This window comes from Equus caballus, chromosome 1 (assembly GCF_041296265.1).
Source record: "Equus caballus isolate H_3958 breed thoroughbred chromosome 1, TB-T2T, whole genome shotgun sequence".
NCBI classification, from domain to species: domain Eukaryota; kingdom Metazoa; phylum Chordata; class Mammalia; order Perissodactyla; family Equidae; genus Equus; species Equus caballus.
Genome location: NC_091684.1, coordinates 29,913,478 through 29,926,839, shown reverse-complemented (window position 1 = coordinate 29,926,839; position 13,362 = coordinate 29,913,478). Strand labels below are relative to the sequence as shown.

At 52.9% G+C, this 13,362-nt stretch overlaps 1 protein-coding gene across 7 annotated transcripts in view; it reads left to right on the top strand.

Moving 5' to 3' along the window:
- Window positions 1–13,362, top strand: part of PAX2 (paired box 2) — a 91,938-nt gene that overhangs the window by 44,896 nt on the left and 33,680 nt on the right. For 4 of the 7 annotated variants that reach the window (XM_023640850.2, XM_023640858.2, XM_023640845.2 and 1 more), the window contains exons 6-7: window positions 1,083–1,202; window positions 6,804–6,872. In XM_023640850.2, the coding sequence (XP_023496618.1) occupies window positions 1,083–1,202; window positions 6,804–6,872 (189 nt within the window). The remainder of the gene's footprint in view (window positions 1–1,082; window positions 1,203–6,803; window positions 6,873–13,362) is intronic. The other 3 variants (XM_023640878.2, XM_023640863.2, XM_023640874.2) reach the window with 1 other exon arrangement.

The following is a 13,362-nucleotide window of genomic DNA, read 5'->3' as shown; positions in this document are numbered from 1 at the left end:
TGGACCTGTTCCTCTGTTTCTCTCTTTCCCTCCTCTTCGTTTGTCTCTCTTGATCTCTTTGTGTCTCTCTCATGCCCTTGGTAACTCTCTGCCTTTCTCCAACCTCCTTATGTACTGACCCTTGCTCATGTCTTCTCAGAGACATGACCCAGGTCTACCAGAACACCTGCAGCCACCCCCCCACACACACACATATACTGTCTTCCCTTTGGTCCAAGGTGCATGGTGCTGCTACAGCCATAGATGAGGCCTGGGGTTTGAGGAGCTGGGCTATGTTTAAACTTATCCTGCTTCGCCTCTTGGAAGCTGTTCCCTTCTCTCTTGACCAGCAGGAAGTAGAAATGGCCGGTCCCAGCCCTCCTGGAGTTGGCAGGAGCTGTTGTTTACAGGGCCTGGGTTACAGCGTGTGCTGGGAGGGAGGGTTGGGCCGGGCTGTACCTGAGTTGATCACCATGGAGTGAATGTGTTCACTAGCCTGTGCCCTGAGGGGGAAATTAGGAACTTCTCAAGTGATTCCAAGACCAGAAGCAACTGGGAAAGAGGAGCTAAACACTCTTGGGGACTATGGGGACCATTCTTGTGTCTCTTAGAGAATCAGAGACAGATCTTAGAAAGCCGCAGACTCTAAATCAGGACTGATAAAGACGCAGCCCAGGAGACTGAGAGACAGTGAGCTGGGGTTTGTTTCGAAGGATTTGCCTGGCCCCAGAGATTGGACGAGCTGTGCAAGGAGGCATCCTAGGAGCTGTTCTCTCTACAGGACTGCCGAGTTGCTTTCTAGATTCAGTCAGCTTTGGCGTTTCCATCCATCTTCAGGGAATTGAGTTCAAGGGCTCCAGTCAAATCTATAGGTCTGCAGAGAAGGCCTGGGGTTGACTGGTTGCCACTCAGCCTGGGGCTGGACAGAAGTGAATACCCTGCACTGTATATAGCAATGCCACTCCCCTAAACCTCAGAGGATGAAGGGGATGTGAGCTCCCCATCCCTCCTACTCCCTCTGCTTCTCTCTGCCCGAGCCTTGGGGCTTTGGCCTGCACTCACAACTGCTCTCCTGATGGTATTTCCTCCTTACTCTCGTCCAGTTCCCAGCACGGCCTCCCCTCCTGTTTCCAGCGCCTCCAATGATCCAGTGGGATCCTACTCCATCAACGGGATCCTGGGGATCCCTCGCTCTAACGGCGAGAAGAGGAAACGTGATGAAGGTAGGGAGGAGGGAAGAGGCTTGGCTTCCCTTGTGCATGCTTTGTCCTTGGACTCAGAGCTCCGGTTTCGGCCTGGCCTCGCAGCTGCTCTGCTGTGAGATCAGTTTTAGTAGCAAAGCCCAGGTCCCCCCACTGCCCTGCTGGCTCCTGGAGAGAGGGGGGCAGGCTGCTGGTGGGGCCATCAGCTTCACCATATGCTCAGCAGCCCTGACTACCTCATCTTCCTCTGGGACTCACCCTGAATATCCCAGTGGGATGCCAGGAGGAGAAGCATGAACCCTGTACCTTTGGAAGGTTTTGGAGGTAGGGGAACAGCTGGTCCCTGACCCGAGAATGAAAGGCCAACCTTCCTTGTCCTCACCTGATCCCAGCCCATCAGGAGATGGGGAGTGATGCCATGTACAGCTGACCCTAGTGTCCTTTCTCTGTGACACATGGATGTTATGCCCTTTATAACCACTCAGGGAGCTGGACATGGGCCCTCTGTACTCTTCTCCATGGGAGGAGGCTCCACTCAGCCTCCTCTCTGGCCTTTCCCCTCATTCCTTATAGTTCCTCAAGGTACAGACAACTGTTGGGTGTGGAGTTAAAGGAAGAAGGGAGTGGAGAGGAGGGGGAGAGGGGAAAGAAAGTAAGAGGAGAGGGTGGCGGCAATGAGCTTCGGAGAAGGTGTTTTTCAAATGTATATTTGGGGTCCCTTAGTGACCATCTGGTTCTCTTCTGATGCATGAGGCCAGGGCACAGGGCTGGCAGGCCCAGACAAATGGAGACACCAGTCTGGAGCCTGCTTCCTGCCCCAATCTCATGGTCCCTGCTGGGGAAGCAGTAACCTCCTGGTCTAAGGAAGGCATATGATTTTAAGGGTACCTCCCATGAAATAGACAGAATCCTCTAAAGATAAGCATAAAGAGAGTGACCATACATCTAATTAACCCAGGACATCCCAATGTATGCCTTTTGTCTCTGCATCTTGACCAGTCAGCATCTCCTCTTTCTCCTAAAAATGTCCTGTTTGGACAATAAATCATATAGTCATCCCAAGCATAGACAAGCTCTTGATTGGGGCAGCTTTAGAGGGTAAGGAACAGAAAAAAGGGACAAAGCTGAGATTCCCTGGGCCTAGGCTGAGGGAAAAGGGAGTGTGAGAGCCCTGGCCTCCAGCGGAAGGGACAGAGTGTAGGAGAGGCCTGGGTCTGGCAAGACAGTGATGACCTGGTGCTGGCCTCCTTCCAGAAGCCCTAATGGCCTCATTTCACAGGAAAACAGCTTGTCTGGCTCTATTTCTCCTTCTTCCAAAATATCCAAACCCATTTGGCTGCCACGGCCTTTGCCACTCACTAAATTTCATTGTGGTTGTTTTGGCGGCAGCCCCTGATAGGCAGGGGGAGGCTGGGTAAACGCCCTGAGTCCCAATTCTCCCTGGGGGTTTCCCACACTGAGGCCTTAGCCAAGCACCTGGCACCCTCAGTGGTTTGGAAGATTCTGTCTCAGACCCTAAGGGTTTCTCCTTTAACCACCACCACCCGCATTTTTTAGAATGTGAGATGTCCAGGGGCCAGGGGAGGCCACAGGATCTCCTCTCTGCTCTCCCCCATTGGTCTGTGGTTGGGGCCAATCATCCAATCATGCCCTCTGCTTCCTGGGCTCCTATGGGCCATGAAGGGAGGCCAGGGGTAAGGAGGCACTGGCGTGAGGCTGTGGCCACCCTGGGTTGGGCCTGGCTGGCCCAGAACAGAGTGCTCTTCTCTCTGAGCAATTGGTCACATTCATTGTTTCAAGTCAATTCAACTCCGTGAACCCTTCCTGTGCATCAGTTGCAAGAAAGGCTTGGTGCTACAGGATCCCAAAGCAGAACAAGATATGATTCTTGTCCTTTAGGTGCTTACCCTTTAGCGGGGCGTGTAAAACATGTGAGCCCAGAGAGCAGAAAGGCCCATCTGATATCTGCGTTGTGATCGAGGCTTGTGCTGCAGGCTGTGGGAGCTCAGAGTGGGGAGGGGGTAACTTGCCAGGAAAGGCTGCAATTTGAGGGCAGGGCCTGAGGGATGGATGAGGGGCATGTTCAAAGACAGTTGTAGTGTGAAATTCTATCTGATAGACTGGCCTTGTGACCAAAGGTACTGTGGTGAGAAAATACAGGGGCACTTTAGCTGGGATGAAGGCATGAGGGGAAGTAATGGGAGGTCAGGCTAAGTCGATGGGTTAGGGTCACAGGAGATCAGGCCAAGACTGGACCGTATATGGAGGTTAGACTTTTTTCTGCAGGCATGGATAGCCACTGAAAGTGTCTGCGCAGGAAGGGAAAAGAGCAGGGCTGGGTTTGGGAAGACCGTCCTCCAGCAGGGTGATGGTGATGGCAGAGGGGAGTCCTTTTGGGAGGCAGTTGAAGTTTTCTAGGTGAAGGATAATGGGGGCCTGTAAGTTTCCTCTTACTGCTTAAGCACTTCCCTCCTAGGCCTAGCCAGGAGGCAAGAAGGATCAGAAGCCCAACTTCTTTTAGGGGCATGTGGTTCTCTTGCTCTGACTCCCTGCTCCTCTTCACCAGCCCCAGACCAGATGGAACGGTCCTTTCCCTGATGGAGGCCAGAACCTATGAAGGAGGCCAGTTCTCCCTGATCTCCCCCTCTGCAACCACCTGCCCTCCCCCCCCCACACCCCACCCAACACACACTTGATCCATTGGACCCAGGTGGGAAGGGAGAGGAAAGGAAAGGCGAGAGCAAAGGCAGACCTTTCACAGGCCGTCCTCCCCCTCCCCCACTCTGGGTGCCTCCAAGCAGCCAGGCCCTGTTTGCATTAGGAAGCAGCTCAGATGATTAAGAATAGGGGAGATAATTATGTGTCAAGATGATGTAGCCCAACTCTGCAGTCAGGCCAAGGTAGCAGAGCAGCTGGCAGGCCGGTTGCAGGAGGCAGCCTCGGGCATGGGCTGCACAGACACTCAGGTGTGTCCTTCAGCTACCAGCCCAGTGCTGCAGGCACAAGAGAAAACTGACTTGGGGCACTGAGGGGTGCTGGGATGGGAATGGGACACATGTCAGGAGACTAGACCTCTGGAGAGTGGAGGGGCATGTCTCCCTCCAGAAGGACCCTGCTGCCCTGGCTAGGCTGGCCCTCCTTTGGCCCCATGCTCTGGCATCTACCTAGAAATGTCCCACCCCGAGGACAAGCTGTGAGCCTCTCTGTCCTCGAGGAAGCCGCTCCCGCTCCTGCCTCTGGGTACAGTTCGGCCTATTCTTCAGCTCTAACAATGTCACGGTGGTGGGCATTAGCGCGGACAATCACGGCAGCGTGTGCTGGCATTATGGAGACTATCTCAGCGGCAGTTATTGGTGTTCACAGTGATAATACCCAACGCATTATTGGCATTGGCACTCGGAATAAGGACAGCGTTATTAGTATCTGCAGTGCTCAGATCCGTGGGGTATTAGTAACGGGCCTATCGGCTGTGACTCTGGGGAAAAAGGAACCTGACAGTGACTGGGAGCCTGCTTGAGAGGCCTTCTCATGCCTTGGCCTGTGGAAGTGTGGAAAACTCTCCAGACTTTCCTTTGAAAAATGTGCTAGTGATGAAGCTCTGACACCCCTGCCTCCAGGAGTCCAGGAACTCCCAGAATGAGATAGGTGACAGACGAGGGGTAGATGAGGAAGTTTTGTCACAAAGCACCCAGAAGACTGGCTGTCCATCAGTCTGAGAAGGTAGACCCCTATTCAGTACCCTGCTAAAATATTTACCTCTTTTTGGCTACAATTACGGGTGAGTATATTAGGGTCCTTTCAAGGGACACCACTTCCCTGAATGTTGCATGCCCTGGCTTACGTGGCTGGAGGATAGAGATTCTTGTCTTTTTTTTTCAGGTTGAAAAACCAAAGTCCTTTGCCTTCACCCAGTTGCTTTCGGCTGCAGCCCAAAGCACTGCTGTCCATCAGTGTTGTTGAAGCACAGAGCAATTACATAACTTGTCCAAAAATCCAAATGAAGTCATATGGTGTGAGTCTGTTGATCTGTGTGAGGGGAGGAGTGTTGGTATCGTCCTTTGATGTGTGGGATTGCAGGGGGCTGGGATTCTGCATTCCATTAATTAGGTGCACAATGAGTTGTGCAGTTGAGTGGTGCCAAACTGGTGCAGTTGTGCGTTTGCAGGCAGGGCAGGTTGTACGGCTGCAAACAGCTGAGTCCTCTCGCTGCCTTTAATAGCTCCCTTCTGCTTTGGATGAAGCCGTAACTGGAAGAAGCGGTTTAGTTCCTTAGTTTCCCTCCTAGAAGTCCTGGAGTGTGCTGCTCAGGTTGGACTTGGAGCGAATGAGGGATTAGGCTGTGGAAATGAGCAGCGCCTGCCCTGTCTAGGAGCCCTGGCGGCAGGCAAGAGAAGGCAGGACCCCACCAGGAAGGAGGATTCAGGGTGGAGGCCGGCAGGAAGTCCATGGAGGGCAGCACGGGTGGGCAGTGGGGCCCAGTGGGGAAGGATGTGGGCCCTGGAGTGAGGCACAGCCGGGTTTCAATCTCAGTGCCTTGGGCAAGTCACTTAACCTTCATGGGTTCAGTCTTCTCTGTAAAATGGAGGTGGTAACAGCACTTCATTGGGACTATAGAGAGGACATGAGATGATGGCTATAGAGTGTTGAGCCAACTCCATCTTGGAAGATGGGTCATTGTGTGTTTGGGGAGGAAGGCCTAATTGGCAGGTTTATGTCTCAAGAGGAAATGAAGTCGTGTCAGAAAGAAACTTATTTGGGCACAGGCTCCCTAACCTTGGTGCAGCTCCTTTTAAGTAGGGCAGCCTGGGGAAGCTCACCTTGGGATAAGTTAACCTGGATGGGACCAGGGCGGTGGGGGGAAGATGTCAGCCTCCCCTGTGTGATTGGGAGGGCCCTTGCCCACCTCTGCTTACTCATTTGCTCTGGGGTCTTTGGTTGGGCCACATGTCATCTCTTATCATCCCCCAGCATTTTAGATGTGTATAAATAAATATAGGAGCCCTTCTGTACTAACTTGGAGGCATCCCTCCCTCTATCTATTGCAGTGCATTTCTGCTCTCACATGCAAGTTTATATATTTACCTTGGGAAATGTATGTTTGTAATTTTTTACCTGGTTTATGCAAATGCGGGTGTGTGTGAGTTTTCTACCATTCTGAGATCTTTGAGTGAGAGGGGATGTGGAAGGCCATGCGCTAGGCAGGCGTGCAGTTTTCTGGGTAGTGTACATACTTGAAGAGATGATCAGATGTGAGCAGGTGCACGTCCACCAACGCCAGTGAGCAGAGAGAGCTCTAAGTCAGGCCTGAGAGTGTTAAGGGTCCATGAAGCACAGGTGTGCGTATAGAGTTTTGCCCAAAGGGCCCGTAGGCATCACCCTGCATTCTGTTGGCAAATGGGTGGGCTGTTCTGAGCCTGCCTCCAGGGGTGGCCTGGGGCCCAAGGCTAGGCAGCTGGGAGCTGGGAACCCTTACACCCTCAGGCTGTGAGAGGTGCCACCTGGAACCCTCGCAGCTCTTTGAAGAGGAGCCTGGCCTCCCAATCTTGTGGTCTTGCCCCCTGGTCTTCTACCTGCCTGTCTTTCAGGATCTCTTAGTGTCTGTCTGTCTCTTATTTGCTCTAGTCGAGGTATACACTGATCCTGCCCACATTAGAGGAGGTGGAGGTTTGCATCTGGTCTGGACTTTAAGAGGTATGGGGGCCAGAGGGAACATGGTGTGGGGGTCAGGGGACATAGCTGGGGGGGGCGGGTTAGAGACTGTTCCTAGAGTGGGTTCCTAAGGGCCAGAGAGTGGAAGAGGAGGAGGTGGCTGGGAAACCAAGAGGCTAACAGAGTCTAGGGCCTAGATCACTTCCGCCATGGGCCACTGCTGGGTTTGGGGGCCTGGAGGGTCAGGCACTCAGTGGATGGGGGCACTTTTTCCAGCCCTTGGAAAAACAAAGAGCAGATCGGGTAGTAAAACAAAAGCAAAGGAGACCTGGAAGCACCTGACAGCCCTAATTCATCACGGCCCAAGTTTTTTCCTGTGTTCCCATTATATTTGTTTGTAAAAGTGGAAATCAATTTTGAAGGTAATTTTCTGGAAAGAATGGAAGGGAGGTGGGAGGGCCGGATAAGGCAGAGATGGTAAAAGGAAAAATTTAGGCCAGGCAGAGCCCAGGGGCAGCTCTTGGCAAGGTGAAAGAAAATTGCATATTCAATCTCCATCCATGAATCTCCCTCACTGCTGCCCGCCTCCTGCTTGAAAACAATGAAGGCTTTTTCCCAACGCTGGGCAGGGCCTCGGTATCAGCCTCACTTTAACTTCAGGGTCATTAATTCCCTGATTATTGAAGGAGAAGAGAGGGTTGCAGCATCGTCAATTCTAAAGGCGCCACCCCACCCCCAGCATGTGATAAGGCCCTGGCTGGGGTGGGGTGGGGGGCAGCCAGGGCAAGGTGAGGTGTTGCTTCAGAAGAGCAAAGAGGTGGGGAGGGAGGAAATGGGGAGCCAACTGGACTGGGGGGAAGGAAGCCAGGAGGAGGGTGGAAGAAGGCAGTCATTACCGCATACCTCTGTTGTGTTGTTATTGCAAATTAAAAGTAGCATGTTCCACTCCACAGCTATCTTTGGGGAGGGAGGGGCACCGAGGGAGGTGGGGGATCTTATCATTGCTTCTTCAGCAGACCAGCCGTGGTGTCACCGTGTGAGGTGACATTTGAATTTACAATTCCGCTGAGAAAAGCCATTAATTCACAAATTAACATTTCTCCCTCTCCCTCTCTCTTTAACACTCTCTCCCTCTCTCACATGGATGTGCAAGCAATTGAAAAGACAAAGGAAATAGCCTTAAGGAAGAGACTTTACTGCTAGTCTGTCTGTGCTGAGATTGCTCCCCCTGCTTCCAGATAGATAAACCAATTACCTGAGCGGCTCTGCTCCTGGCCGCCCGCGATCGCCTCCTTTTGTAGGCTGCCTCCATGGCTGGATTACACTTGGTGTATCTCATTAATGTAAACCAGGCGTGCCCTGGTCACCGTCCTCTCTTCCCCGCTCTCTTTCTGGAGGGACAGCGGGAGGAGTGCTGGTGTCAGAAAAGGCAGGCAAAGAGGACCCCAGGGAAGAGGAGAGGCTGCCACTGCCCAGCTGCCAGGCCCTGGGACTTTGGGTGCAGCCTGCGGTCCTGGAGGAGGCTGCTGGGGGAAGTCTGCAGGTGAGCGCCCCTTGGTAGCCTTGCATGGGCGGACATGTAGAGGCAGAGGCAGGAGCCAGAGCGTGATTCTCTCAGGCCCACGGTGCCTGTTGGTCCAGAGGCAGGGGGCTGGCAGAAGCAGAGAGGGATCTGAGCATTCTCTGCATGGGAAGAGCTTGGGGAAGTTTCGCTGAGTACACACCATTTTAGTGGGACAGGATTCAGCCTGAAGGAGCTGGGAGGGGTGCTGAGGAGGGCCCAGAAGACAACGGTGAGGTTGCACTATGTTGGGTAAATAAAACGAGGTTGCACTGATTCCTTAACGTAAACCCGGCACTTGGGCACAGTTACATCTGTTCACCACCTAATCTGTGCACACACATACCCACCCAGCCATGCGATTCCCTTCTCAGAGCTCTGAAGTGAGCTTACACGGTGGGTGGGGACTCGTAGATCCTCTTTCTGCTTTCACTCTCCTCCAGGCCCTGGCTGGGCACTTTAAGAAGATGCTATATTGGCAGAGGGAAGCCCAGCAGACTTTGCATTTCTCTAAGGAGAGGAACTCTGTGGATCATTGCTGGAATCATGTGATTTCACACATACTATCCTACCTAGCATGGGTCCCAGACTGCCCCTCATGAGGCAGGTCATATGAAAGTCCAGAAACCAGATCTACCTGAAGGTAATCATCTGTCTAGACAAGTGCCTGAGTTTGACAGTATTAACAAAGCTCAGCCTATGTGCATTCTCCAACAAATATCCAAACTTGGCTAATGTCCACTCCAGTCCAAGAAAGAACTAAGGTTCAAAGGTCAGCGTTCTCTAAGACACCAAAAAAAAGTTCACTTATGAACACACATTCATTGTTACGATTATATCTTCCTAGTAACCTGGGAAATTAGACCGTTCATACCCGAGGAAGGAATTTTTCTATCTTAGTTGGATCGCATATTTTAGCCAAACTCTCTGGGTAATATTGGCCATGAGCCTGTTGAATACTGACCATGTCATTATACAGACGTAGGTATAGGTTATGTCCGTGCTTTATGAAGACCTTTGCCTCGGACCCTGTGCACACATGGACTCACTTTTTTCTGTGGGGACATAGCAGGGTGTAGCCATGCTGTGTGGAGCTGACACAGGTGCATGAATCTATACATAAATCCCTGTGTTTATATCAGAGGCTGCAGCCAAATCATTAACCACCTTAGTTTCCCAACCAGTTCATGCTGTTGTGGATAAAGAATTATGTTTAGTTGTTTGAGGAAGTATGTTGAGATTTAACATGAAACAGTATTGTTTTTCATGAAGTTCCAAAAAGTCAGAATAGACAGGTCGACACCACCCCCCAGGAGAGAACGTACAGATTCGCGGTAGAGGCGGCCGTATGTGTCCTCCACCACTGGACACTGGGGTGGGGAGAACACAGTATTACAACTTTCCCAGTGGTCCTCCTCCCCACTCCCGCGTCTGTACACTCCTGTGCACACGTGTGTGCATGCCCATCTTGTTAGAGTATGTCTTCAACTCCTAGTCTTCCACTTGGCAACTACCTTCCTACCATGGCAGGTAGGCATCGTTTTCCTTCCCCCACCTGGCAAGGGCACCAAGCGAGAAATCCGCTGCCTCAGCTCTGCCCTTCTCCCCTAAGCAAGCACAGGCTCTGGACGCAGGAGGGAGGAGCTGGGCGCTGAGGCTGTCCCCCAGGCATGCTGCTCACGGGCTCGCCTCCCTGGGTGCCTCCTCCTCTGCAGGCCAGGGGGGCAGGGACATGGAGGCCCCCTTGGAAAAGGGGTTTGGAGAGAAGGGGGGCTGGGGACACCCAGGATTGCTGTCTGTTAGAGGAGTGGGTCCCAGCAGCCTCCCCGACCATTCCTGGCTACACAAAAAGGAGCCCTGGAGTCCAGGGAAGGACCCCTCCCCTGCCTGCCTTCCTCAGGCCCCTGGTGGCCGTAGGGCTCTCAGGGGACCCTCCCCATTCTGCCCCGTGGGGGTGGAAAGGCAAGGAGGGTTGGGGGAGGGCTAGGCCTGGATCACGAGCCTTAGAGCAGAGTTGCCGCGGAGCCAGTAATTCAAACCATCCTGACCCTTCGATGAACCCGAACCTGCTGACCTTGACAACACCAGACAAGGGAGGCCTCACAAACCTCAACCTGTGCGGAGGCCTCGCCTTTTCTCCCTCCCTTCCTTGGAGCCCTGTGGCCCAGCCTTCAGGTGGCTCCTAATTTGGCCATCTCCCGACATGTCAGCATCCCTCCCTCCCTGAGGCACACACCTACCTGCCTGAAAGCAGCCTCTGTGCTCCTCTCCACTGGAGACAAGTGCATGGGCATCCCACGGGGTCTTTCTAGGGCTTTCTCCCTTAAACAGAGCTTTTATACCTTGCGCATTCTCCTCCTGCCCCAGGCTTCCTCTTTTTCAGGAGTACTGGCTTTAGTGTGGGTGTGTGAGAGAGAGAGGTCTGGGTGCACATAGGGGCAGGGATAAAATGTGATCGAGACAGAGCGGACAAGGGGAGGGAAGAAAAGCCTGAGGAAAGCAGCCCCAGGAACCTGCATTAAAGTAAATGCAGTTTATGAAGTTTATGCTTTCCTCCTAGGGAGAGCTGGGTTCCATCCAGCAGCCTCTCCAAGCCTACCAAACAGCTCCTGAAGCAGAAAGTGCAGGCAGGAGTGCGAGCAAGCCAGTGTCAGAGGGAGAGACGCACGGACACACACATACACACACACACACATATTTTCTCCCCCCCCCCCCCCGTGTGTGTGTGTGTGTGTGTGTGTGTGTGTGTGTCTCACTGACTCACACGGAGCTCCCTAGGCTCCGGCAGACTCTGAAGCCTGGGATGGAGGGATGCAGACGGGTGTTTGGTAGGAAGGACTCTAGGAGCTTTCCTTCTCTTCCTTCTTACCACCCCACCCCCATCTCCATCTCCTTTGGTGGCGTGGCCAACCCAGACACATGGGCACTGTGGACATCGGGGTGGACTGATGGTGTGGTAAGCTGGGCCAAGGGCAGTGTGGACCACTGGGGCAACCAGCAGTGGCAGCCGCTCTGGGTGAGGGGCAGTGCCAGTAGTCTTGGGCTGGTGGGATGAGGTCTAGGTAGTAAAAGAAACCAGAATGTGGTCTCCCAGGACCCTGCCTTTTTCTGATGCTGGGGATCCACTTTTCTCCAGCACTTAGTCTAGAGGCGCTGGGTACTTTGCGGCTTCTGAAGGAAGCTGCTGGAGTCTCTCGAGGAGAAACAATTAGAGACAATTTTTTGGGGGGGAATTCAAAGGAAATAAGTGGTTGACAAGATTAGGATATGGGAGCTCTCAGAGGGACTTATAAACAAGGTAGCATATCTGCCTTTCTAGACTCTTCGTCACGTACACAAGCACATGAGTGTGTATGCACTAATAATGTGTACGTGGGCTGGGATCCTTGACTTTAGAGGAGAGGGGAGTCTAGAGGGGAAAAATGACCGGAAAGGGAAGTTTATAGCAAAGGTGTTTGCTCCCACCTGCGGGGTTGGCAACATCTCATTTCTTGCCCCTGTGCTCTCATGACATGCCTCCACTGGGCACGGGCAGTGAGGAGAGCCCATCTCTCAGCTCTCCCTGGAACTTATGTCCCTATTCAAGCTCTACCAGGACTGGGACAGAGGAGGACAACAGAGGTAGAGTCATCCGAAAGCAGAGTTGAGGGAGGAAAAGAGTAGAAGGGAAAGTGAAGGATGGGCAGAAATTGCTGATTGTGGGGGATGCTCAGGAAGCCAGGAGACGTAAGGCACAGAGGGAGGCAGAAACTGGCCAAGGATGGCTCTCGCCCTTTCTCTCCCCTTCTCTCTCCTTTCCCCTCCCTCCTTCCCTCCTCCCCCTCCTTATCCCTCCCCTCTTCCCTCCACACATCTTTATTGGTTCCGGTAATAGCGTTGATTTGCATGTCAGGCAAAGCCTTGCTACACACACAAAAAGAAAACCCCAGCCGTGGCGGTGTGGCAGTGTCAGCTCTCGCTGTTGTTCGACAGTGTAAAATTAAATTAATAAAGCCCCCAACACAGGAAAACATAACAGGAAATTAATGGCCTTTGCTGTCGCTCTGATGCAGTCATTTGCAACCCTGCTTTCCGCACCAAAGACTTCATAAATGCAAGCAGTTTCTCTAAACAAGCATACTTAGGGCGGCCTGGTATGTAATTTTTCGCCTTGCTTGTGTCCTTTGAGCTAACAAAGCCCCCTTCCCTTCTGGCTCCAGAGACGTTTCTAACTGGTTCTGGCCCCAGCTGGAGCCCAGCATCAAGCAGGAGGCCTCAGCCCCTCCCTGAGAGCCCAGAGACACTGACGGAGGACTCTGGTCCTACACAGACAGACACTCGGCCAGAAATCCTTTCCCACTGGTGGTCATTGAGCCTGGAGCGCCAGCCTCTACCAGCAGGCCAGCAGGAGGCACAGCGCATGCTCTCAGGCAGGGTAGTTGATCACTGGGGAATTCACCCAAACCCACCCAATACGCACCCCTCCCCTTTCCCTGTGCATCTGTCCTCTCTCCCCCACTACCTGTTGGCTCTCCTCCCACTGCCTCTGGCCTTCCCTCCGCTCCTCCCCCGTCTGTGCCAGCTCACCCTGCTTCTACTTCTTCACATAAGGAGTCACACACACTCAGGCTGGCTCTGTTGGCAGTGGGTGCCCATGCCCTTCTTTCCTACAGGTAAGGGAGGTGGGGTGGGGGGGTGGAGGGAAGGGAAGCTAACTTACTCAAAACAGGAAAGTAGCTGTACTAGTACAATTCTCGGGTTCTAGGTCTCCCCATATCTCCCTCTTCTCTACAGGTTGGTTAGGAAATACGAGGACCCTAAACGATCACTCAGGCCATCCCTCTGTCCTTGGGCAGATTTCCTGTAAACCGTTTCAGAGAGCTGAGTGTCTGTGATTTGCTTTGACGTATAAATAGGTCGAATATTGAGAAAACTTACCTCTCTGGAGACCTTTGTATCAATGTGGGCCCAAGTGCCCACTGTGTTGGGATG